The sequence below is a fragment of the Pseudorasbora parva genome, chromosome 16 (assembly GCF_024679245.1).
Source record: "Pseudorasbora parva isolate DD20220531a chromosome 16, ASM2467924v1, whole genome shotgun sequence".
Lineage (NCBI taxonomy): Eukaryota > Metazoa > Chordata > Actinopteri > Cypriniformes > Gobionidae > Pseudorasbora > Pseudorasbora parva.
In genome coordinates, this window is record NC_090187.1 from 30,222,953 (window position 1) to 30,250,812 (window position 27,860).

Below are 27,860 nucleotides of genomic sequence, written 5' to 3' on the forward strand. Positions count from 1 at the left end.
CTATCTGAGAGACTAAAGGGATACTTCACAGAAAAATATGAAATGTTGTAATTACTTAGCTTAAATACGAAACGTGAATGTCTTAATTGACCATAAAAGTGGTCCATACGACTCGACTCCAAACCACACCGGATTCTGATGACCGAATTTTCAGGGAGGAGTTTTTTCTTCTTCCAGGAATTTTTTTTATTTTATTTATTTTTATTTTTTATAACTAATAATAGTGAAAATAATAGTACAAAGTACGAGTCTGTAACAGTATCAGTACTTTAATTCCATCCAATTCATTGAACATAAAACACAATGAACATTTATTAGTAATGCTTGAGTAATTTAAGAGCTGTATTCTTACAATTGTCAACTACATCATTTACCTTTCAAATTTTGCATTAAAATCTATTGCACTAAAATTGAATTATTGATCGATTATAGTTAGTGATCAGCATACATATACAAATTTTATTTTTTCCCTCAGTGCCAAAGCCAATAAGGAAATACAATTATGTGTGGATGTAAGTGGTGTGTGAAGTACAAGTGGTGGATGAAGTACAAAATTCAAGTACTGGAGTAAAAGTACAGATAACCTATTAAAATATTGCTCCAGTAAAAGTATTTCTTTAGTCATGTAACTATTTCTTCAGTTTAAAATAACGAGAAATGGCATGTTTTTATGATATGTGCTATATGACATACTTTGGAATGTAGTAAAAGTTTCCCAAAATAAAAATACTCAGATAAAGTACAGATACTTGAAAAAATGTACTTAACTACAATAACAAAGTAAAAATTACTTGCACTTTTATGTCTGCCACAGATATTTTTTTTATACTAAGTATAATAAAACAGTTTCTCAATATGTAAAGAAAATACTTTAAATGCCTAAGATTTTGGTTAAGTTCAGTGATGTTAACATAAATCGTTTGTGAAACAGGACTTAAGAACTATTTCAAGAAATAAGTATACAAGCCGACCTGCTTTACGTTCGAATGTTTCAGTTATATTTAAACCTATTTTGATACTATTAAGAGTATTCAATGATGTACTCAGGATAGATCTGGAATTTCTCAAACACAACAAAAATGGCCGGGTTAATCTCATTGTCAACGCAGCTGTTGTAAAAGCTTTGACTGTTGGGTTTCTGTGGAGGTCGGAGGAAACTACTGTTACCCCTTGTGAAGTCTCCGACGAGCACCAGTGCCACAAACATCTTCTTGGTCTTGCCGTTCCTGGATTTTGCATATCTGTCAGAGTATAAGGCATCTCTGGCAAAATAGCTGCCTGTAAATCATAAAAAAATATGAATAAAAAATCAATTCAGAAACATACAATAGTTTTGAATAATAACTTTCATTGTGCATAATATGATGAAGAGCTGTTATATGCTGTAAAGATGAAGCAAATGCATAAATACCTTTCCCATAACTTGTCCCATGACTACCACAGATCCTCCAGTCAAAGTTCTGCTCACAGATGGCATCTATGAAAGACTCATCCGTACCATGGAAAAGGTAACGCTGGTCCACGCCACTACCTCCATTCTTTAAATTCATTTGTTCTTTTTGCCTAGAAAAAAAAAGCATGGTATAATGGGTAAATTAGCTCAATAAACCTAAAGTATTTTTTTGCTCAAGATTACAAACGCAGATGAACTTAAAGATGTGTAAATTTATAATAAATACTGGAATATATTCCATTTAAATAAAAAAAGATTTGTACATTGATTTCATGGTAACTTTAATGCTTTACTAAAATAAAATGATGTATATGTTAATGTAATATATATGTATGATAGTACATATACATTTAATATTTATTCGCATTAAAGCATGTCATGACTGTATGAAGAAACGTACCACTGAAAGACCTTCCAGAGAGAAGGATTCTGCACTCTCTCAATGCTGCGAATGATGCTTTTAGGCATTGTTCTACTAAACATGGAGCCCACCCTTTGATACTCCTTGGAAGAGCTTTGCAGAGGAATAATCTGAGGAAACATTACACTGTTTAGTTTCAGAAATTCAGTATTATCACAAGACTTTAATAACTTTGTAACTTGTTGGTAACTGATGTTTTTCGACAAACAAAAACTATGTGATGTTCCACATTTGTAAATGGCTTTGGATAAAATGCTAAATGAGTAGTAAGAGCAGAAATACTAATCTTCATCTAGAGTATAGAATTGATTCCCATAACGTTTAATAACTGCTTGACCTCCCTGTACTCAAAGAGATTGGACTATGATACCTTGTAGGTGAAGCTAGGAAGAGCTCCTTTGTCCCAGTAAGGAGGAACTTCCACAGAAGAAGATGCTGAGCTGTCTGGAGACTCACTTCTAATTAAAACACCATACAATATAGTGGACTGAACAACAAATAAATCACGTTTAATGTGTTTGCAAGGAAAGGGACAAATGGTACAGTATATCATACCCCTTGATCTTGCTCTTAACATCTTCGGGGGAAACAAAACGTGGTCTCCTTCTAACGTCTCTTACAGTTTTGTACTTCAGATTTTGCTGGCTCATCTCTGAAAATGATTTGCCAACACATCATGTCAAACTGTTTACTCCCATAAAAAAAGTCAATATCAATGTTGCATAATTAAGTACCAATGCTATTTTAGCATTAATTCATATTTGGTATTAGCTTCATTTTTATATTTTGAGTTTTGTTATAATTTAAGTTTAGTAATCATATGTTTGTCTTTTTTTTGTTTCATATTTCTATTTAACTTTATTTTTATTTCTGTTAGTTTCCAAAGCAATATTTTCAGTGCTAAGTTTTCCATCTAATATTTATATATTTTTTCAGCTTAATTTCAATAAAGAAATGATTGTTTTAGTTAACAGTAACAACACTGGTAAGTACCTTTAAATTTGAGGATGTACTGATGGTTCAGTGAAGTGAATGAGATTTCCTTTTCACTGTCAGCCAGGTAATGTTTCTCGAGGTCTTCTGAGGTGACTGACGCCACGAGTTTAGAATCTTCCTGTACGATTAAAACAATAACTCCGGTGAAATGTAGTTAAACCAGGTTGTTTGTATAATATTTTGACAAATCTTTGCAATATTACACTGTATTATTCTTCAATAAAAGGTTTGAGAATTGTTTTTGAGATGTATTATTTTGCAAATGTGTCACTGACCCCTTTGCCATACTCCGTCCAACCTCCCTTGTCATTCCTCCAGAACCAGATCCATTCAGTGGTCAGAATGAAATGGGGTGGTTTAGTAACAGAAGATGCTGTGGACAGCCGACGGACTTCTGACACTCCACAAGTCATTGACGTAAAGTCCACTACCTGATGCCCTGAGCTGCTCTGGGTAATACTGCAATATGGAAAACGCAACAAAGTGGGAAAAAAGGATTTATAAAAATCACGACAAACCACTATGCAATTATTGGCCACTTCAGGTACAATCTTTAATTGGGCACCATTCTTCCCTCATTAATAATGTTTTGCAAAATAAAAAAAATTCTACACGTTTAAACCTTGCAAATCACATTAATAACATAATAAAATACATTTTACTTTACATGAAGTGGGTCTCCTCATAGGAGCAGATCTTATGATATTAGGATCACCTGACCCCTTATATTAAAAAATAAATAATATATGGGACGAGTTTGTGTACAAAAAATATCTATATTTAAAACTTTTTTATAGCTTTTTATAGTAAAATATCTAGCTTCCGACGGACTGCCTTCCATATTCAATTTAAATCAGCACTAGGTAACTTTTGCTCTCGGGGTCCCCCTACAGTAGGGAAAAAATAATGTCCTCAACTACTGTCGTAAGCTCTGTCATCCTACAACAGGGGATGCCATCGCGCGTGCATTTGTTGACATGACAACCCTGATAGCCCTGAACTAGTGATGCGCAGGTCGTCTCATAACCCGCGGACCCTGTATGTCTATTTAATGGTCGCGGGTGCGGGGCGGGTTGTAAAAATATAAACAGTGGTGCGGGGCGGGCCAAATAACTTCATAAAAGCGTCCCCGCGGGTTGGTGCAGCACTAACAGTTGAACACAGGAGGAGGAGTTCACATGCAGGTGTTCTTCTGGCGTCGTGTGTGAAATGTCTTCATCCCAGGCACAGTCAGTTGCCTATGTTTCAGCATGTCATATGAATATAATTTCATGGGTTTTATTTTTTTCAAACTCCAAATAATCACGATGCTCACGTTTACAAGCCAGCGTCATCATAGTAGTCTATTGGTTATCGTTTTACAGAATCTATATGATACTTCAGTTCAATGTTTGAGTGGTAGATAATCACCATAACAAGCAGGACAGCATCGGTCGGGCACGCCTCCTTCAGCTCACGCCAACGAGCAAACGCTGGTCTTCGTTTCCTCTTATTGCTTTCCTCCAACAAAACCTTTTCTTTCTTATTTGTCTGTGCTGCTTCGGACATGACTATATTATCCGACGAACAAAGTTGGGCTTGCACGTCTGAATTTAAGGAAGTGTTGGTAGAAGTGACGTATATGCCGTAAAGCAGTCGAATTTTGTAGTTCTTTTTGTTCTCGGGTTACTACCTGAAACTCGAAGTTTAAAAGTACGATTAAAAACGATACAGACCCCATCAAGCTATGACAGACGTGTCATTCAACCAGAGGTGGTAAAAGTACTCAAAAGTTATACTCGAGTGAAAGTATATATACCTTAATGAAAAAATACTCCATTAAAAGTAGAAAGTCCTCCATTCAAACATCACTTGAGTAAAAGTACAAAAGTATCTGATTTAAAAGGTACTCAAGTACCGAAAGTAAAAAGTAAATATTCAAATTAACTGTAAATGTCAATAAGCAGATAAAATCTTTTGGGACTGATATGCAATGCTTTAATTGAACAAATGTTAAGATTAGATACTGCAATTAAGAATTTGTTAGATTTGCAATTAATAGGAGACAATGAAGCACCTTAACGCAGTATAGGGGTTAAACTTAAAATAGACATGTTCCATAACATTAGCAGCATAAAACAGATGAGGAGCAAGATACTATTAACTAATTCAAAATTAATTCAAAAGCCATAACCACAATGACATATTACGTAACAATTAGTTAATAGTCATGTGCCTCAACAAAAAAGTTATGATATAATTTTGCCAATTGTTATGATTAATGATTAATTAAACAGACAACTGAGAGTTGGAATGCATGGCTTTGAATACATGAATTTACATTATTAGTTCATGTAATATGTTATTAGGGAATTAATGATGTCATATTTAATTAATAGCAATTCATGTATTACTTAATCTATTAATCATATAGAATGTTCATTAGTTGCTGATGCAGTAATCATTAATAAATGGTTTAGTTCTTCATTAGTAATACATTAACTCATGGTTATCTGAGCATTAGTTAGGCATGAATTATAATAGTGCATCTGTATTGTAAAATGTTACCGATGTTTTCATAGTAAATAGTGTGCCGCAAAATAAAAAAGTTGGGGAAACACTGAGCTAAAGTTAGTGTGGCAAACCTGACTTGTCAGCTTTTTTCCAAGTCTATACCCGACTGGATCATCCATGACCGACCAGACCGGTTTGGAAATCAAGTGTAATAAATACTTAATACTTGGAGCGGGCATGGGGAAATGTATTGGAGTAAAAAGTACACTTTGCCTTTAATATTGTAGTGGAGTAAGAGTAAAAGTAGATGCAAATAAAATATACTCAAGTAAAGTACAGATCCCCGAAAAAAATACTTAAGTAAAGTATCAAAGTATTTTTACTTGAGTACTTACCACCCCTGCATTCAACCTATTGTAAGTCGATGTATCATCACAAGAGTCTTGAAAATATATTATGAAGGTTGAAAAGTTACCTAGTGCTGATTTAAGAAGAAACTGTAACGCCTCTCATAATTCAAAATTCTTACGTCCGACGTCATGCCATTTACGCTTTTTCCATAAGTTGAATTATTTGACACAAAATAGATGAATCACAAATGACAAAGCATTTCTGCAGTGGTATCGGTAACTTTGTGAAACTATGAAATGCTAGATTTGCAACATTAATGTTATTACAATGTGTGTGTATCTGTTTATACCACAGAACATTAGCTGGACTGCAGTATGCCTTCTCAATTTCTTCTTCATTCAGTAAGTCACCCCATGTAGATCCATCCTTCTGTAATATCTGCCATTTATAGGGAAGATGGTGGTGAAAACGGGCACATTTGTCTAGAGGGACACAAATGATGGATGTCAAAAGCATTGCTTTGACAATAAAACACTTAATCAAATGGGTTTCTTCTTGAATTTAAAGAGGTTATTAGCCTTTTTTGGACCCATTTTTTTAAAAGTACAATAATTCTTATTTCACTTCACACAACCGAATTAAGCTGGTGTTATACTCAAATACAAAGTGCTTGCAAATAATACAACATATTTTGGGGCTCTCAGTGACAATTCTTTATATTCACAATTTGTGACACCGTATTAGTTGAGATCACCTTTGTGCCCAGGTCATGTTGCAGTGCACATTTCACCTTTTTAGTCTAAAGCTATTTCATGCATTCTGACTTATAAGAGTTAAAGAGTTGAATTCTCAGACTAAAAATGGCACAAAAATAAAAAAACGAGTTGGACGATTCTGTTATTTCTGATTCTGATGTTTATGTTCCAAATACACTCCTTCAGGATTCGAACAAGTTTCATAAAGGTTTTTTTATTTTATTTTTTAGAGTATGGCTCTTCATGACATCATAAAGGGCGGAATTCCTTGTATGGGCACTTCTCCCGAAAGTGTGTGTGTGCACACCAACCAGAGCGAGAGCAAGAGTACATCCATCAATGAGTTTTGTTCAGATCAGCAGTGTCATTTTGTTTTTAGACCACAAAATTTGTTTGTTAAGCTAGGTTGTTAAGTTACTTCCGTATTGGCTTCAACAAAAACTGGGGGAGGTTGCCAATCTGTGTGAAGTGCATATAATGCCGACAAGAACGAACAGTGAATCAAAAGTTATCCAGGGATAATGCAATGATGTGTGTGTGTGTGTGTGTGTGTGTGTGTGTGTGTGTGTGTGTGTGTGTGTGTGTGTGTGTGTGTGTGTGTGTGTGTGTGTGTGTCTTTAGCTCCACCCACTGCACTCCTCCACGTGCTTCAACTATTTTTTGGAAAGAATCGGTAAAGCATATTTGTCTTTTATAAATATGATAAAAATCTGAGATATGAAGGATGCAATACTACACTATAGTTAATCAAGATTAACATGAGATTGGCAGAAAATGTAACCTTTAAGTTATTATTATGCATATTTTATTTATAGAATAAACTATATAATTATGCTCAAAGAATAGTTTATGCTAATAAGTTGATTTATTATTATACCAGTTTGAGAAACTCGCTGCATCAGAATATACCTATTTCCATAGTATTTGTGAAAAACTGTACGCCAAAAAAGTAGTACATCCAAATTTGTTATAATTTGACAAACGTAAACGTAGGTGAAAAGCACCCAGATGACCTATTACTACTGCAGAGATTCTGGAGTGACACTTTACGGGGTGTCACTTTTACGGAGTATGGTAGGCCACTAGACAATAACAAAATGGGGTACATATAGTACATTCAAATTTAATTCATACTACCCATATTTATACAACACAGAACTCGCTCTTGTTTGCAATTAGTATTAAGGATATTCAATAACATCACCTTTGAAACTACATCCAGTGCGTATGAAAAAGAGACAGATTTCATTCTGATCCGCTTCACTGACAGAGCTACTGGATTTGTGTTTGGTGCGTCCTCTCACTGCTGGTAGAGCTGCTGTCCAGATCGAAAATGAGACATGGAGGAGAAGAACAAAAAAATACAACCGTTATCTACAGCAATTTTGTTCAGTGCAAAATAATGTTACAAATTACAAAACAAACAGAATCAGCTCTTTCATTCACCTGTCTCGCTTTTCTTGAAAGCAGAAGAAGCAATCAGTAACTTGTTCTTGTAAAGCCTGAGGACTCTGCGAGTGTTTTCTGGAACGAGTCCTCTGGCATTCAGAATTTTCTGTGCATTTGCATCAAAGATGTGGGACCTTTTGCAGCCTGTACCAAACTTGCAGTCGCCTTGTAGGAAATGCTGGCAGAGGTGCAGGTTGGTACAGGATGTTTTATATTTACAACTGCCATATTCACCATTCCCCTTGTTGTAGTGGGAGCACACCTAGACACACCACAACAGGCGATAGTCACATACTGTAGTCACTACTCACTATGAAAAGATGAATAGATGTTGTGTGTGTTCAGTCACCCTGGGTCAGAGTACACAGCTTCATAATCACTTCACTTGTTATGCGAAGTGAGACATGCCATGCAGGTGAAAAGTTAATATTTATAAATTAAGTCAGTTTTAAATGCCATCTAGTGTCACATAACTATACAAAAGTCACCCGAATAAGAAATGAGATTACTAGCAAACCTGTTTAATAGATATTGACCTCTGGAAGTAAAGATGAGTCATTCTGAAGCAGAAGTTGAAACAACTCTTCACTCGCAAGGCCATGGAGATCATTATTTTTCAGGAGGCCTGAATTATGTGCTGATGTCAAGTCATGGGAATTTTTGCATTTTGCCCTAAGAATGAGAAATAAGGCAAATTAAATATATTTATATAAAGTGAATAATCTAAATATAACACAGTTGTTCTACTGTATATTGTGTAATTTCCAAAGAACCTGTACTGTCTAAACATTTTTTTAAATATTTGATTGTGTAAATATTATTAACTGTATATACAGTCCCTGACAAAAGTCTTGTCGCTTGTGTACAAATTGACCTACAGTGCCGCTGAAATATATTTCTAATCAAGATTTTTTTTACAAGAAATGGCTCATTTTAATCCCACCAGCTTTTGTGATAATGTTTCAGTGAAAAACTAAACTTTCAAAAAGTATTCTAATATTCACAGCTTGGTAAAGCCCATTGAGTCAATTTTTGCAAAGACATAAGTGTTGTCACCTTGTCATATGAGCTTCACCTGTGACTAATAATGGATCAATTAGGTCTCAAGTGTGTATAAAAAGAACCCCAGTACGCTAGACATCAACTGCAACTAGACCTCTGCAAACATGCCTAAGATTCACCCAGAGACTAAAGTTTTGATTATCAAGAGGCTGAAGACCAGATCCACTGCTGATGTGGCAGACACCTTCAATGTGTCTCAGCGTCAAGTACAGAGGATTAAAAAAAGATTTGAAGAGACTGGAGACGTTTTTGAGAAGCCCAGGTCAGGCAGACCCCGCAAGACAACTGCTCGAGAGGACCGTTTGTTGGCTTGAAAATCCAAGGCCAGCCCATTTTCCACTGCAGCAGAGCTCCACGAGACCTGGTCACCTGAAGTCCCTGTGTCAACCAGAACAGTTTGTCGGATTCTGTCTCAAAATGGCCTCCATGGTCGAATCAGTGCCCGGAAGCCAGCACTAAACAAAAGACAATTGAAAAACCGTGTGGCATTTGCCAAGGCCCACAGCCTGCTAAAAGGATGGACGCTGGAAAAGTGGCAGAAGGTGGATTTTTCAGATGAATCTTCAGTTGAATTACACCACAGTCGCCGCAAATATTGCAGGAGACCTACTGGAGCCAGAATGGATCCGAGATTCACCCAGAAATCAGTGAAGTTTGGTGGCGGAAAAATCATGGTCTGGGGTTACATCCAGTATGGGGGTGTGCGAGAGATCTGCAGGGTGGAAGGCAACATCAATAGTCTAAAATACCAAGAAATCTTGGCTACCTCTTATATTCCCAACCATAAAAGAGGCCAAATTCTGCAGCAGGACGGTGCTCCATCGCATACATACATCTCCACATCAAAGTTCCTCAAGGCGAAGAAGATCAAGATGCTCCAGGATTGGCCAGCCCAGTCTCCAGACATGAACATCATTGAGCATATGTGGGGTAGGATGAAAGAGGACGCATGGAAGACGAAACCAAAGAATATTGATGAACTCTGGGAGGCATGCAAGACTGCTTTCTTAGCTATTCCTGATGACTTCATCAATAGATTGTATGAATCCTTGCCAAACTGCATGGATGCAGTCCTTCAAGCTCATGGAAGTCATACAAGATATTAAATTTGGATCTCACAGCACCACAACTTAATTTGCTGACATATTTTTGTATTTGCAGTAAATTTGTTCAATTTCTGTATAGGCGACAAAACTTTTGTCTTGCCAAAATTTGACCTTTCCGTCTTGATTAAATGATAAATATTTCTTCTGTGAAAATTATTTATTTCAGTGCATTAAACATCATTTGGGAGGGTTTTAGCTTTTCATATGAGCTATTTCTAACACCAATTAATTAATTAAAAGTCAGGTTAATATCAGGTATTTCTAGAAAACAGATAAGTGACAAGACTTTTGTCAGGGACTGTATTTAGTATGTACGCTGTTTTATTATTTTTTACTAAAATTAATTATTGTCTATTCTAATTATACCTGGCTCCGATTGAACAGTTACAATATTCTAAATGAATGACCTAAGGGATTAGAACCATTGTCCTGGGCTGGCATGGCAACCATTTCTAAAGCTGAAATGGTTAGCAACACAATTGAAATGCATATTATAATTCAATGAAAGAAAACTACAAAAACAACAACAACACAACTTACAATGGTATAATGGTAACGTAGGCCTAGTTAAAAAAAAATAGCTATAGGAGCTACTAGATTACAACTAGTTAAAAGTCAACAAGGGCCAGGCCCAATTTTGGGAATACATTGAAAAGTCGTATATCATGTCTCTAAATGTTTATGACATATAACTTACACCTATAAATATTTATAACAACTGGCTGGCCTAAAAAGGAAGTCAAAGTTTACTTACCCAAATCTGCAGTTTCCACATACAAAGTACCTACACAGATGTAAGTCTTCACACCCTGGACATTTGTCATTTTTACAAAGTCGCAGTGAGGTTTTGGCTATGATCAGGCTGTCAGCAGCTGGTATGGAGCTTCTGGGATTAGAGCCTTCTTCCTGGACTATAACAAACCTCTGGTGATCATCGAGCACCTGAGACAAAACCTGATCAGCCACCGTGATACTCTGCCGTAAATTCCTCTCGACTTTACCATAGTCCGTACAGCCTTCATGTTTGCAGAGAAAGTTAAATATGTGTCTAGAGACGATATACGACATTTTCGTCGATGCCGTCAACGACAGTAAATAGTTTTCAATGATTCTAGGGGTTGGCCGATGGCTTGGGCATTTAAACGGAAACGAAAGCGAAACTGATGATGGTCTTTGGCGCCCCCTGCTGCCTACAACCATAGATGTATGTAGATCGACCACCTAGACACGTCGGCGCGCCCGCCATCTTGAAACGGTCAGCGTGTCTTCAGAGTAAGAGTCTATTGCAGATATAGATATTTGCATATATTCATAAATGCGTCTAACTTGCTCTCGAATGTTCAGGGACTGGAGTTGACCGTTCCAATATGGCGGACGGCTTCCGGCCCATAGAAACAGCCGCTGAGCAACTCCAGGAAAATATGCTATATTACGGCAACGGTAGCTAGCTGCAAGAACTGCTTCTTCTTGTTCTTTTGAGGTTTTATTGGCGGTTGACAAACAAGGAGTTTTGCAGCAATTGTAAAACTCAGTCTTACGTCAACCGGAAAAATAAACATTTTAAAATGTTCTTTTTAATAACTGATTCTGATCAAACAAATTAAATAGCCCTTAACCATGCATGCTCCAGTCAACCATCCAGCAGGCAAGAAAGAGGAATTATGGGAGATGGCCGAGATCTTTTTTTTTCTTTTCTTTTTTTTCTAACATTTTCAATATATTTTCCTGATGCATGTGTACTGTTGGTTCAATTTGACCAATAAATGCTACGGCTATAGAAGTTCAATAGAAGGATAAAAGAACCCATAAAGTATTTGGAACAACCGTGTTTCACCAGATCTTATTTTTCCAAATTCTGACACTCCTTCCACAACAGTGGCAGTTGGGAAATAATCAAGCCCAGACTGGGGAATCATTAAGCCGGTGTCTTAGTTATGAAGACTTCACCATGTGCGCTTAATGTCACCACATACAATCTTTTCCTTTAAGAAAACAACATGGTCTGAGGAGGAAGAGCATAAGGGAGGAAGAGCATACAAGGAGGAGGAGATAGAAGCCAACACCTCAGTGAACTGTCCAAACTATGTTCTTTATTAGAAAGACGGAGCAGTCCTCCAAAAGCTCTACAACTTGTTAGGATACTTGTTACATGCCAAATATACAGTCTTACATAAAAGTGCAATATCACAATGGCTAAGCAGTATCTTTATTATTTGATCTTTATTACAACTTAATAAAACAGAACAACGTTAGTAATAATTTATTTACTGTAATCCCTAGCAACTCGGTATACTGGATCTGAAATAAGAATGCCACGGCACAGAGGACGTTTGTATGAAGTTCCTCTAAAACAGTTTTTAAAGGCACTTTCACAAGTACAAAGTACAGAGATGTACATGGACACACTGATATAACAGCAATTAAATACATACAGAGATTTTGCTACTGTGTGTAGTTATGCAGGGAGAACATTTCTCAAGGCTTAGCTGAGGGACATTAGATCTCAAATATCAATGTAATGTACACTCTTAAAAAAATAAAAGAAAGGAAAAAACACTTTGTAATCATTTGTAATATCACTCAATATAAATTGGTATTTAAAAGGCTTTAGTATGTTCCTTATACTTACATGTTTAAAAACAGGCATTGCTTATATTTTCTTAAAGTTTGTCCCTTGGTTCAGTCATGGACAATTCCGTAACATCATCCAAACACACTTCATAGCATATTCTACCTAAATACGAGTAAACTGTTCTATAATTATCAGTGAATACAGTACAAGTACACACACTAAACTATTGTAAAACTGTCTTAATAATGTGAATATTGATGCACAGATATTGATGTACTGTACACAACATCCCATATTTTTAATTTTGGAGTGCAAATACACCGGAGTGACTAATGCTATACATATTTATGTCTTTGGGTAGGTCATATGACTGACTTCATTTGGGTGTGGTGCTGTATGTGACATTATTACAAAGGGTTAATGGGCCTCTAGCACACACAAAAAACAGCACTATCCCATAAAAGTACTGCAGTAACAGTCTCTGAGTCCATGGCTATTGGCATCATTCACTTGTTTGGTGAAACAAGAAATATTGCCTGAAAAGTTTCTAGTTAAGTACTTGCATAAGACAACTAAAAGGATTACTGTTCATGCTTATAGGATAGAACCGAGCTGAGTGTTTTAGACAGCTAAGCAGACAAATAAATGATTCTCCTAGCCTATCCGCATCAAACTCTAAGCAGCACTTGAAGAACTTGACTTTTTTTTGGCAGCTAGACTCTACTATTCACAGGTTACATCTAATTAAGCAGATAGATACTAAAAAAATATTGTTTATAGTGAACAGTTCTTCCAAATTGACCTGGGAGAAAGTAATGTAAAAGACAAAAATAATACTAATAAAAAAAAGTTTAGTGGATGCACATTTATATACACAATATATATTTATTTCCTTCTAAATAAGAAAATGAGAGAAGTACTTAAAAAAAAAAAAACCTAAGCGGATGTGGTTTACGCAAACTCCCTGGGCATATATTCAAATATCAAAAATATAATATTCAAAGCAAAGCCTAGCTGATTCAACTTAGAATCGCTCAACATCAACACCAGCCAATCAGGACGGGCAGAAGATGTGACATCACATGCCCTTATATGGCAGTGCGTTTCCACCGTCAACATTCCACACATCATTTCAAAGAGTCAGAGTCCACTCTGAGATGTAAAGACACATTTCCCACAATCCTTATGCTGTAAACAGAGAAACCAAAGACCCTGCTTAGTTTCTGTATTATTCACATTTAACAGTTTTTCTAGTGGATGTAAACTAGTGATATATAAAAAGTCACCCTAACAACAAAGGAAGCTGTAGTGATTTGTTGCTTTCTCCTTATTTGTTGAACTCCTTTATCTATTCACACAGAGTATTGCGGAAAAAAATAAGGTGCCGGACAAGCATGCAAACAGTTTTTGGATACACATTAATAGCTTTCTGTTAGTCACAGGTGTCTTTAAATATATATAAGAATGTCCATTTGAATTCACTAAACAGGGCAAGAGAGAAAATGTAACTCTCTGAAATGGTAAACACCCATTTAAGCAACTCTACCCTTGTGAACGATGCTTAGTAACCAACGTTATTCTAGTTTATTCATAAACCCTAAAATAATGTTGGCATGCTACACACACTGTTTAAAACTACCACCTCATTAATGATGACCATTTCTAGTATCTTTAGTTACCTATATTTGCTTTAGTCCACTCTCTAAAGCAAATTAAATGTTTCAAAATGTTCAATGGCATTCAAATCCACTAAAAACCTGGCTCTGACTGCAGTGGTCCTAATCTTACATCATTTCCTCTCTGTTGCTCTGAATGCATCTCCCGCAGTTAATCACATGGTGCAGGATTTGTCCAGTGGATCCTGTGGAGGGGGTGCCGGATGCTGCGCCGCTCCCGTCTTGGGTATCGCCACCATGGGTTTGGGCCGCAGCGCAGGAGGCTTGAGCTGCACTCCCATGCGCGGGGCCACGGCGGGTTTGAAGGTGCTCATGGTATCGCTGGAGGAGCTGGTGCTACGGCGCATGGGCGGCTCCATGACGGCGGGCCGCAGCAGGAGGCCGTGGAGTTGGCTGAGAGACTCGGTGGAGCTGGCCGGTGTGGGAGCGTTCTTCATCTGCTCCAGGGTGTCCAGCACCACGTCAGGAGCGTGTTTAGCAGAACTCTGGCGTTCCAGCTCCTTTAGCTCATTCAGAGCAGTGTTCATCGTCTCCTCTATATCCTACAGGAGCAAGAGAGAAAAACCGAGTGTGTAGGTGGCCGAAATTATAATAAATTATAATAATAAACATCAAACAGATGGCAATACATGCAGACAACATGATACATCATCACATCTAGTGAGATCAAATAAAATGTACTTACAATATGTGTTCATGAAATAGTCAGATTGTTAGTATTAAACAAAGCTGATGTATAAAGTGAGACAAGTATTAAAGAGGGACTGTAAACATTGTTAGACTCATGGAGATAATACTTAGTGTGCAACATCAATTTTTTTTGTGTTTTTTTTGGACGAAAATATAAACCATCTTTGTTACAGAATTATTTCAAATATGAAAATAGGCCTTACTGATTAAACACAAGCAGGATACATGTGTGCGAACTGTTTGTAAAGTCATTCTCATTTAAATTAAACTAACTTTTGGTATTTCAGTAGCTTCAACAAGCCATTAGGGGGCATCAGAAAACTACCAAGGGTTTAAAATGAAACAAATCAACTTCCAAATGAGACAAAACACATTTTAAAATAATTGAATTAAAAACAAAACAAAAAGAAAAGTCCCGCACACTATCTTCTTACAAAAAGTATCAAAAAATGCTTTATTTGCAACGTTTCGGTCCCATGACCTTCATCAGGCATATACACGTGTCATAGGACTGAAACATTGCAACATTTTGTAAGTAGATAGTGTGCATGACTTTCTTTTGTTTTTTGATGTTTGTCATTTCTTGGTCCTTTTTCCTACACACCTATCCATTACTTGCAGGTGTGCGAGGGTAATGTAATAATTAAAAAAATCAATTCTTATTTTTAAAATATATTTATCTAAAATAAAAATAATAAAAAAAGATCCAAATCAAATTATAAACTAAATATAAATATATTTTTTTGTAAATTCACTAGGGCCTCTGCAAACTTAAGAATTTAAAATAAAATATAAAGTCATGGACATTTCTATAATTAATATCAACTTCTAAATCATTTTATTGCACAGAAATTGTTGCATCTTTGTGAGCAAAAATGTTTGTAAAAAATCATGTAAATTAATTAATTTGTCAAAAAGAGTGAGAACCCTAAAGAACATTCAACTAATCGAATATCACATTTTGAACAAAAGGGAATATATTAGCCTAGATGTTCAGCCTCCAACGGGGGGAGTCAAAGGCCCTGTTAACACCTGGTATTGAGATTCATTTTAATCGATCGTATCACAAGTAGACAGGGGGGAGACATTCCCATTTACATCTCATCTGGTGTTTTAATCCATCTCTTTTGTCCACTTTCAACCACTTCTGTCCTCAGTTCTTTGAGGCTGGAGGGTCTATGGATGGGTAAATGTATGGGATCTTTCTATCTAATGGATTCAATTAAGTCACAATTTATTTATGAACGCAGAGAAAAAGAAACACAAGAAAGCGTGCTAGAAATCAAGAACGGTCTTCAAATCAAACTTGGGTTTTTAGGCGACAAAGTTTAAAAGTGCAGTGTGTAACATTTACGAGGATCTTTTAACAGAAATGCAATATAATATAAATAGCTATGTTTTCAGGGGTGTATAAAGACCCTACATAATGATCCGTTATGTTGTTGTTACCTTAGAATGAGGCATTTCTGTCTAAATACACCGCAGGTCCCCTTACATTGAAGTCGCCATTTTGCGTCGCCATGTTTCTACAGTAGCCCTAAACGGACAAACTGCTCTTACAGAACGATAGTTACTCTCTGCTGTCTCAGTCGACGACATCTTTGTCCTGTGTCGGCCACCGTAGCTTCTATGTGTGCTTTGAAAGGAAGGGGTGAGCGGTGGGAGGTTGCAATTCGCAAGATGCTGCTAAAATGTAAAGACGGCACCTTTAAATCCCGCCTGGCTAGCGCTCTTTCCATAACGTTTACGTATCAGGTCAGTAGGTGGAGAGTTGAAGTTGAATTTGTGGCTGTTCGAAAGCATTTGATCACATAAGCATTTACACCCCAAAAGCAATCCAGTCTAATGCATTTTCGGCTACCTCTAGAAATGGTTGAAATTGGAGAAGCTCAAAAAATTTAGACCATGTTTACACCTGTATTTATCGTCGTCCATTTGTGATCAGATCGACCAAAAATGCATCATAATACCAGGTGTAAACAGGGCCAAAAAGATTGAGAAGCATTCACTCCCAGCATAATTTTCTAAATACATTTTCTCTGCTTGTGCTTTATAAATGAGGCCCAGTGTGTGAGTTTGTGATTGTGTTGCAGATATGCATTAGTCATTAGTAACAGGAGGCAGTAACTGACTATGTTACAGGGCTGGGCCTGCTGCGCATGGTGTGAGGGGCGTCGTCGCTCGCCTCCCGCTGACCTGTGCGATGCTCTCTGGATCCAGGCCCTTGCCGTGATGCTCGGAGAAGCTTGTGTACTGGCCTGAAGACGTGGACCTGCGGATGGGAGGGCTCTCCATCTTTTTCAAGGACTCGTGCCGACTGATGTTTGTCAGGCTGCCGTGGCCGGTTCGTCTGCGTCTCTCTGGGCTGTCCATGGGCATGTGTCCTCTTCCTCTCAGCAGATCCCGCGGACTGTAGTGGCCCATCACCGGGGATCCCATATCTGAGGTACCGTGACTACCGTGGCTGCTATGGTTACCGTGGTGGCCCTGAGAGGGGTGGACCATGCAGTGGGTGTCAGTGGGGCGAGCTGGGGGCCTACGGGTCGGAGGGTCACTTCTCTTCCTGTGCCTGCTAATCAAAGCAGAAAGAAAGCTAAACTTTAAGTGTGTAATGAATCTGTTTCCATATCAGAACAGCTTTTTTAAGAGGTTTGGAGACCTTTTTTCTTTAAAGGGGACATACTATGCTATGCCCTTAAAAAGTCTTTAATTTTTTTTAAGGTCTTCTAGAATAAGTTTTCATTCTTGAAAGTTCAAAAACACAATCTAACCATGTCATGTCAACAAATGGAAAAGTCAGCTAGCTATTTATCATCATGTTGACATTAAACGCAGGCGTTTTTCACAAGTGTTTTTACAGGGCATTTGTTTAGATGCGAACGGGTTAGGAATTTTATAGTGCTGGGCAAACGATTAATCACATTTAAATTAGACTGCGTGTATATAATATATATGTATGTGTACTGTACATAATGACTATGTATATGTAAATACACATACAGTATATACATGCAAATATTTCTTAAATATATACATGCATTTGTGTGTGTTATAATATACAGTGGGTACAGAAAGAATTCAGACCCCCTTAAATTTTTCACATTTTGTTATATTGCAGCCATTTGCTAAAATCTTTTAAGTTCATTTTTTTCTCATTAATGTACGTAACGCACCCCCTATATTGACAGAAAAACAAAGAATTGTAGACATTTTTGCAGATTTATTAAAAAGAAGTATTTAGAGTATATTCAGACCCTGCTGTTCGTTTCTTCTGATCATCCTTGGGATGGTTCTACATCTTCATTTGAGTCCAGCTGTGTTTGATTACACTGATTAGACTTGATTAGGAAAGCCACACACTTGTCTATATAAGACCTTACAGCTCACAGTGCATGTCAGAGCAAATGAGAATCATCAGGTCAAAGGAACTGCCTGAAGAGCTCAGAGACAGAATTGTGGCAAGGCACAGATCTGGACAAGGTTACAAAAAAATTCCTTACACTTAAGGTTCCTAAGAGCACAGTGGCCTCCATAAGCCTTAAATGGAAGACGTTAGGGGGACAAGAGCCTTGGTGAGAGAGGTAAAGACGAACCCAAACATCACTGTGGCTGAGCTCCAGAGATGCAGTCGGGAGATGGGAGAAAGTTGAAGAAAGTCAACCATCACTTCAGCCCTCCACCAGTCGGGGCATTATGGCAGATTTGCCAGATGGAAGCCTCTCCCTAGTGCACCTGAAGGACTCCAAGATGTTGAGAAATAAGATTCTCTGGTCTGATGAGACCAAGGTAGAACATTTTGGCCTTAATTCTAAGCAGTATGTGTGGAGAAAACCAGGCACTGCTCATCACCTGTCCAATACAGTCCCAACAGTGACTATGTTTACATGGACAGCAGTAATCTAATTATTAACCTTATTCTAAATAAGACAATATTCTGATTAAGGTGTTTACATGGGTTGCTTTTAGAGTACTCCGTTCATGTTCCCGTTTTACATGTGATAGAACATAGATCGATTATGGCACGTCATTACGTCCCCATAATAATAATAATAAGTTTAATTTATATAGCGCCTTTCCCAAGCTCAAGGACGCTTCACAATAACAGCAAATAACAGCAGTTTAAACATAAACGGACTAGTGGACATTTGCCCAGTCCAAGTAATTGAATGATTGCAGTTGCAAATGTAACATATACCCCGTTTTCACCAGAATGAACCTGGTGCTAGTTTAGAGCCAGTGCTAGTGTCAGTTCTAAGTTGGTTCGACTTGAGAGCCTTTAAGAACCGGTCTGGCTTTCCACAGGCTAGAGAGCCACCATAGAGCTAGGTCTTGCGCCACTGTATATCTTTCTAATTAGCGTTTCAGCAATGCTAGCGAAGCAAAGGGAAATACAAACACACCAGGCTTGTTCGAGATGCATCGGCGCTGCGCAGACCGATCCACGTATGATATCAAGATCGATTCAAAACCATAAGGAGTCGTTTGCACTCGCTGTACTTTGATCTCATACGGCGATCGGTCTGCACAGCGCGTGCTGATGCATCTCAAACGAGCCTTCCCTCAATAGCTCATGACTTTATGATCATACATCGGCATCAAAACGCAGCAAATCCAACGCATTCATGCAGCTCGCCATGATAGCTTGATTAGCTGCTATTTAAAAAATGGCGGTCATAAGTTTGTATTCGTCTTGTGGGTCACGGTAACCCCGCCCCCAGTCGCACGCGGTTCTTACTTCTGGCCCAGCAATGTTTTGGTGCTACTTAAGAACCACTTTTGCTGAGCTGGTGCTTTGGCTGTGGAAAGAAAAAGAACAGATTTGAAACTAGGCTCTGGCTCTGAACTAGCACCAGCACCGCCTTGGTGGAAAAGGGGTGATAGTACACACACATATATTATGTAAACACAAACTTTTATTTTGGATGTGATATCATCATGATTAATCACATGGCCAGCACTAATATTTTATGCTGCTAACTACACTTTACACATTTTATGGACTGACAACCGCATTTAAATACGTGATTGAATGCGAATGACAGTGATAACCATAGCACAGGATGGAACAAAATCTGATATGTTTCTTTTAATGTGGAGTGGACTTTGTGCTTTTGAACTTAGCAGACCTTTTTCAGGCTCAAACAAAAAGTTAAAAAATTTACAAAAGCATAATAGGACCTCTTTAATGTTTACTAGTGGACATGGTTTAAACACATCGCTTGTCATCACATGCTGCATTTGACAACATAGTGTGTTCGTTAACCTTCAGTGCTCATTGCATAATTAGTATTGGTGTCAGAGGCATCTCCAGTGTATCTGTGGTAAGAGTTACTTTGCATATTCATGACAAGAGGCCTGGCAGGAAACAGCTTAGCAGGAGTCATAATGATGTATGGTGTCTGTGGATCTCACAGCATTAACTAAAAGCGCTTCTCAGAGAAGATGCCTGATGTCAGGATTAAAATATGGGAACCAAAGAGAGTTTGTAATGCCAAAATATCACTATCAACTGTTTTGCCTTCGATTAACTTTTTAAAAAAGTTACATTTTGTTACATTCGAAAATACATTTTGGTCCAAAAATAGCAAAAACACAACTTTATTCAGCATTGTCTTCTCTTTCGCGTTTGTTTTCAAACCTCAAATAAAGATTCAAACTAGCCTGGATGCCAGCCGAACTTAGCCCCGCCCACAACATTTTTAGGTCGGGCAGTTCGGTCTGGCCTTGATCCATAGAGGAGTAATTATCTCTAAACAGAAACTGTTCGGACCAATGAAATCATCAGGGCGGCTTTAAATGATGACGGACAGATGATCAACAGTAACGTAATCATCACGTCATCAAAGGGGCTTAGATTATATTTGTTAAAATCCTAAACGGAGAGCTTGCTTGTATATGCATTCACCTTCACAATTTCTCTCAAAAATGATGATCATGTTGGGAAAGTACTTTTACCCTACACAAAGGAAAGTACTTTGTGTATCTTGTGTTATTTTGGCACGGTTGCCTGCTAAAATGTGCACTCATGGGTTTATATATCACATAATAGTCGCTTTAACCCGTGGACATAGAAAACAACCAGCGGAAAAAAAACCGGACTTAGCAACACAGTGCAGTTGAACTCTGTTGACATTTGACAATGCGTCGCTTCGTTGCTCTGATTGGTTGTAGGTCTATCCAATTGATGTCTTTCCTGGTTGGGTTGAAACACGCCTCATAATCACAGTCCAATGGAGCAGTTTCAGACTCATATTCTGACTAAAAATTAGTATGACCATGTCAGGCTAGATTCAAACGGTAATGAATCAGTGAATCGATCAATGATACGGATCGCGTGTCAAACTGCCAAACTGCTGAAATCGCGTAACATTATTGATCCGAATCATTGATTGATTCACTGATTCATTACATTCATATGCGTTTGAATCTTTATTTGAGGTTTGAAAACAAACGCGGAAGAGAAGAAAATGCTGAATAAAGTCATAGTTTTTGCTATTTTTGGACCAAAATGTATTTTCAATGCTTTAAGAGATTCTAATCAACCAACTGATGTCACATATGGACTACTTTGATGATGTTTTTATTCCCTTTCTGGACATGGACAGTATAGTGTGCATGCACTTGCATACGCTCTCGGACTAAATATAAAATATCTTCAACTGTGTTCTGAAGATGAACGGAGGTCTTACGGGTGTGGAACGACATTAGGGTGAGTCATTAATGACATCAATGTAATTTTTGGGTGAACTAACCCTTTAATCTGTAATTGCATGTGAAAATATTGTGAAAGAAATTAAGAACATATTAGTTTATTGAGCTTATTTAGAGCACACAATAAATAAATGCCTATAAAACTAGCCTCAGCAAGACTATAGAATCTTCCAAAAACATGGTTTTTGAACAGATACGGTTAGTAATGGAAAAAGATAAAAATATGTAATTATTAAATGAAAACTTAATCTTAAATAAACTTTAATTTTAATTTGACATAGAAACATTGCCATGGTAACTTACTGAAATACATTTTTGAGTTAAAGTACTAAATCAAAAATACATTCAATATATTTGGAAATATAAACAAAAACAAAATATAAACTTAGATTACATTAAAGTTGAAGATTACACTGAATATATAGCATCTGTGTCAAAATATATAGCATCGGTAGAATATATAGCATTAGATTATATAGCAATACATAGCATCAGAATATATAGCATCGATATATATATATATATATATATATATATATATAGTATGTATTCATATTTAGATTAAGTATATATATATATATATATATATATATATATATACATATACACACACACACACACACACACACACACACACACACACACACACACACACACACACACACACACACACACACACACACACATATATATAAGTTTATATATAAACTTAATCTAAATATGAATACATACTATAATAGTATGCAAATAATACTAAAATAACACTGGTGGAAATTGTTCAAAAGTTTGAAAAGTGTATATTAAGAACATTTGTTTTTACTGCACATAGTTGAAGAAACATCCATCAATTTTTTCAATTAGTACGATGGAATGTTTCTAGCACAAGTAATCAACCATGGGTTGCATCTTAATTTGTACATAATGAGCTCTCGTAATGTTCATAGAATGATTTTGACAGTCTGTGATAAATGGTAATCAGTAATGAGATGCTAATCTGTGACTTCATAAATTACAGAACTGTGCATCTTATAAGGACCATATTATCAAGAAGTGAATTGAATGTGTATGCTATTTTATCTAAAGCGTCAGTAGAGGTATTTTGTCCAGCAGAGAGCACCCTGCACTGCACAAAAACAGTAGGCGACTCAATGGTGCACTGCTGCATGCATTCAAAGAGTATCCAAAGTGAGACAAGTCATGAAAACACAGAAATGAACTGGTGGTTCACCTCTAATACTGCTTTAGACTTCAAATTCATATTAAATGCCTTTTAACACTTAAGTATCAGAGATTTCTACAGCACAGATGTCAGCTACATGGGTCCGTTATCACATTGCAGTACACCAACATTCACTGCTTATACAGATTTCTGGCAAACTGATTGTAAACAAGTACAGAGATCATGTGTTTGAGCACCCGCCTCCTCTGCTAGGAACAGTGCTGACATATCAGAAAAGAATATTTGTCTTTGGAGATCAACACTTCATAATTTGATTGTCATAATGTCATTGGGTTCACATTTGCAGAGGAAGCTATCCTCATCCACAAGGCAGTACGTTTGATAAATGCACTTATGGAAGAAGGAGAACATCTAAATAAAGATAAAGGCACTGAAAGATTTAAGAGGCAAGAAACATAGCTGCATGACACAGAGGGATAGAGCAAATGAAAGGGGGGAAAGCAAATGAATACAAGACACATCTACAGAATAAAATAATAAACAGATGTAATAAACCTCAAAAAAGAAAAATCCACACTGGGACTTCTGGGTATTTCTTTCTTCGTTCTCGTAAATTAAAGGGTTAGTCTATGCCATCTATGGGGTTCAGAGAGTTCTCATATTTCATTAAAAATATCTTCATTTGCATTTGTGTTCTGAAGACCAATGAAAGTCTTACAGGTTTGGAATGACATGAGGGTGAGTAATTGATGACAGAATTTCATTTTTGGGTGAACTAACCCTAAGGAGTATTTGCCTGTATAATGTTCGTGTTGCCTTTTATTGAATACGCTCAATGTCTAAAAGTAAGGGTAATTCTGGGAAGTTTTCGCTCACTCACCTGCTGATGTAGGCATCAGGTATTCTGCTGTCTGTTGGAGATCCAATGTCTCTACTGGAGCATTTCTCCTCTCCTCCGTGTCCACTGCTGGCCTCGCTGTCTGCCTTCTGACTGAGTGTGTCAGAGAATGTGTCATCCCTGTCAAAACCAGCACACAAGCAGTCATAAAAACCCTATTCACAAGCATTTGGCTTAGTTTGATATTTAAACTCAGACTACTTCACTTCAGACAACAAAATTAGCTCCCAATACCACGAAAACACATTTCAAAATGGCCAAAAATTTGGTGGCCACACATTGGCTTGTATCACTAAACTAATCTCAAGAGCTCTGCACTCAGTATATTTCACAATACACTTAATGTAGGCCTGCAAAAAAATATATATTGTAATTTTTCTAATAAACATCCTGACTGCAATAAAAAAAGAGCAGCTATAGGTTTAATGTGCTTGTTTGTAGTGCTGCACAAATGTTTCCCAAAATATTGTGATTCTATATTAATAGGACTATCAAATAATGATTATTATTTTTAGAAATAGTAGTATATGCATTTATTGTTAACTGAGACACTAAAAACTCCAGATCATGAGTATTGTGTAAAAGAACATTGTTGCATTTATTGAATTAAATTGCAGCCTTTGTGATTTAAAAAACATTTTTAACTTCGTCTTCGTTTGACACTGACTTTTTCGAATGGCAACAAATGTTTACCAGATAATTAGCCTGTTACCAGGGTGGTGTGAAAAGCAATCGGACAAGGACTTTTTTCAGGTAAAAGCTCAAACCTGATAACGTCTCATTTGCTTTCACTATTTCTCCTGTTTACAATGTTTCCATGCTAACTTGCAATCTTGTAACATTGCCCTTCTCCAACGCTTTCATGTGAAGGTCAAGCGATACGTGATGCTTGTGTTGAGTGGTGCGTTAAAGCCCTGACACGAGGCATGTAAAGTCCCGTGTAAAATCACAGCTGTTGATACGGCTTATTGGACAGAATACATTAGGTCACATGTACATATTTTTGAGCACCAAACAGACATTTCTATAAGCTGAGATGTGAATGCTCTCCATTGTGCGCGTGCCACTGTGCTGACAGAAGACATCCTGTGTGTATGAGCTGCCCAACTGACAACCTTACACTCTCGCAGTTTTACTGGACTGCGGGACTGGTGCTGCTGGTCTTGGGACTCTTAAACTCCCTCTCTACAGGCTGTAAATTCTCTCAGTGCCACAAGCCAAGAACACACATCAACAGAGGGTCATGATGTGAATTATTGATACAAACGCACAGTCGGCTGGTATGGGCTCTTTTGCTGGCGTCATTCAGCACTGTGCCTGATCCATTAGATTTGCCCCCTTTATGAGCCATAATCTGTTCAAAAAGGCGCCAATGGTTGCCCAGGCAGAACAAGTTATCATGATAATAAAGGGATTTACCAGAGGAAGATGGTACAGAGAAGAAGTGCAGCAACTAAATTAGATGTGGCTTATGTATGTTCCAAATCTATTTGTAGAATTTTTTTAAGGCAACATAGGTAAAACATTTTCTAAGTAGGCAACTGCCTTCGAAGTCTGTATCTCCTACGCCCATTATGTAGAATGCAAAAGCAGTATGTCCAAATATCCAGTATATAAATGGCATATACAGTATGTCCAGATACAATTGGCAGATAAAGTATGTCTAGTACATATAGTATAACATTTTTACACACGCAACGTTTTTCATCAAATGCAGTACCTACAAATGCAGAAAATAAGCAATTTCAGACAGCACTTATGCATCTCTTAAGGAGAAGGTAATCCCAGGATGCATTGCAAAAAATAGTTTACTATCCAGTTGTTAAGTCTGACGTCACGCGGCAGCGCTTCCGAGTCCAAACGCAAATTTCATACCACAAGAAAAACAACAAACGGTGCTAATATACACACACAATGTGGTGTAATACTACAAAAAAAAGTTATAATCATAACCTTTTTCACCATACCAAAATTCCAGATGGCCAGACAGCGATTCATCTTTTATAAATCGTTAAAATATTAATGTTGTGACTGTTGTGTAGACTGTAAGTATTTAAAATGTTTAACTTTTTTAAATGTTTGATGTTTAATATGAATAAATAGCGCTCATAAACGGGCATCAATGGCATTCTCAAGTGAAACGAGTTGAGGCTTGGACCCAGAAACGGCGTTCCTTACGTCACGTCTTAACAAGCGGATACAAACTAGGGTTGGGGAAAATAACATTAATTTTGGCGGATATGGAATGTTTGGTGCATTAAAAATAATGTAATAAATTAATTTATTCCATGAAACTATTTTTATTTAAAATAATATTATTAATATAAATATTTTAAAATATATTATTTAAAATACTTTGTTAATTGTATATTGACAAATATATGTAAATACAAATTGTAAAATTACAATGTTATTAATCCCTAATATGTGATTAATTATTAAAGATTAATTAGTTTTTTTTTAAATATAATGAATTAATTAAAGTATATAAGTTACAAAAACATTTCCCATTACACGTTCATACATTGTCTCTTATCCTTGTTTTTTAAATTAGATATTCTACATTTCTAAAAAAAAAAAAAAAATTTATTTCTAATTTATGTTGCATTTGGTTGATTTTAATCAATGTATAGAGTGTCGCAAAGCGAATTTCATGGCACATTTTAGTGTGCATGGTTGTGTGTGTGACCAATAAAATTCAAATGTTTGAATACACTCTTCAAAAATAGCCACATCTGCCCAACATTTTTGTTCTATGTATTTTTATGCTTCTAGATTATCCTGATGTTGGCAACATCAAACTCTATTGAAGCGCTTTTATTATTGATATTATATGAGCAATATCACACAAGTAGCACTCTGCACTCACAGCCGTTGAATATGGTATACACTCAGTTACATTTAGATGACACATAAATATGAAACAACAGAGTGTCTTTAAAAACCCTCTACTACTTTCTACTACTACTTCCTTCTGCCATGGATTCAAATATCAAGTTGACAGTTTGACAGCTGAGAACAAGCCAAGTTGAGCATTGAACTGCCACTGACGGTCTGGACTGGAGCTCATCTAAACAAATTGTAAAATAGGCTTGATATATACCGTACGAGTCGCATATTTGAGGTCTAAATGAAACAACAACAGTAGTATTTGTTAAAAAATATGGTGTATTTGCTCCACTGCAACAACAGTTGTCACAAGCGGAGTGATACAAATGGTGAAACTGTTCCAGTGCTGATACTGGGAGAAAATCGCATGGTTGTAAAAGGCTCTCAGCCAATCAGTTTTGAGAACCAGAAAGAATTGTTATTATTATATATCCAACTATCATTGAACTATTTATCAATACAGACAGTGGAGTAGTTTTATCACTGTAGAACAGTAGAGGTACTCACATATCCTGCACAACAATGTACTGGTGAGGCACTAGGCCGTCTATGCCATTGTGTCTGCCCTCCCACCAGTCATCTGACGCTCTCTGGTACAGCAGCAGAGACGCACCCTTCTTAAAGGACAGCTCTCGTGCAGAGCGTCCCACATAATCAAATTTTGCAATGGCTTCAATGGGCTCCCCCTCTGTAAAGGAAAAAAAAACAGCATTGTTAATTCAGTTGAGTTAGGAGACACATAGATGTCAGTGACATCATCAGCAGCAAATTTCCATTGGAGAATTCCCAATCATAACTTCTGTGATCAATTATCTCTTCCGCATGGGCGGCATAACCCATTTCTACACTTTTGACATATGCTACATGAAATGCCTAAAGGGAAAGAAAATGGAGTCTGAATGTCAGTTGGTGTTATTTACAGTACAAAGTCGAATGAAAACAGTGCACATGCCTCAACTATATCTGACTGTTGGTTTGCATGTGAACGAGAACATTTGAATTTATCAAAGTTGACTGGTTTCTGACTAGTTTCTGTACATTCCTTTGACACTGTGACTCCCTTTACGTAAAAGACACAGTGGGCTTTAATGCATGCAAAGCAGCTGCAGTTCTGGCAGAACAGGCTGCTCTCATCCTCAGGACAATCAGGCAATGTGG

General features: G+C 37.1%; 2 protein-coding genes across 8 annotated transcripts in view; both read right to left on the minus strand.

Annotated features, from left to right (window-relative positions):
- Window positions 1-253: 253 nt before the first annotated feature.
- Window positions 254-11,260, minus strand: parp12a (poly (ADP-ribose) polymerase family, member 12a). 3 transcript variants are annotated; one of them, XM_067420217.1, is made up of 12 exons: window positions 10,841-11,260; window positions 8,455-8,590; window positions 7,916-8,180; window positions 7,674-7,784; window positions 6,064-6,196; window positions 3,146-3,329; window positions 2,868-2,988; window positions 2,430-2,526; window positions 2,245-2,332; window positions 1,854-1,984; window positions 1,412-1,563; window positions 254-1,278 (listed from the first exon to the last, which is right to left on the minus strand). In XM_067420217.1, the coding sequence occupies exons 1-12, from the start codon at window positions 11,152-11,154 to the stop codon at window positions 1,022-1,024; spliced, it is 1,989 nt and encodes a 662-aa protein (XP_067276318.1). In that variant the 5' UTR covers window positions 11,155-11,260; the 3' UTR covers window positions 254-1,021. The 3 variants fall into 3 exon arrangements, with proteins under 3 accessions (XP_067276318.1, XP_067276317.1, XP_067276319.1); XM_067420216.1 differs by having other exon boundaries at window positions 7,674-7,787; XM_067420218.1 differs by lacking the exon at window positions 10,841-11,260 and having other exon boundaries at window positions 7,674-7,787; window positions 8,436-8,571.
- An 896-nt stretch (window positions 11,261-12,156) lies between these two features.
- The window catches only part of srgap1a (SLIT-ROBO Rho GTPase activating protein 1a), a 129,917-nt gene continuing 114,213 nt past the window's right edge, over window positions 12,157-27,860 (minus strand). For 2 of the 5 annotated variants that reach the window (XM_067420230.1, XM_067420228.1), the window contains exons 19-22: window positions 27,210-27,390; window positions 23,796-23,933; window positions 17,221-17,593; window positions 12,157-14,876 (exon numbers count right to left, since the gene is read on the minus strand). In XM_067420230.1, the coding sequence (XP_067276331.1) occupies window positions 14,490-14,876; window positions 17,221-17,593; window positions 23,796-23,933; window positions 27,210-27,390 (1,079 nt within the window). In that variant the 3' untranslated portion in view covers window positions 12,157-14,489. Of the gene's footprint in view, window positions 14,877-17,156; window positions 17,597-23,795; window positions 23,934-27,209; window positions 27,391-27,860 lie in introns of all 5 variants that reach the window. The other 3 variants (XM_067420229.1, XM_067420227.1, XM_067420231.1) reach the window with 2 other exon arrangements.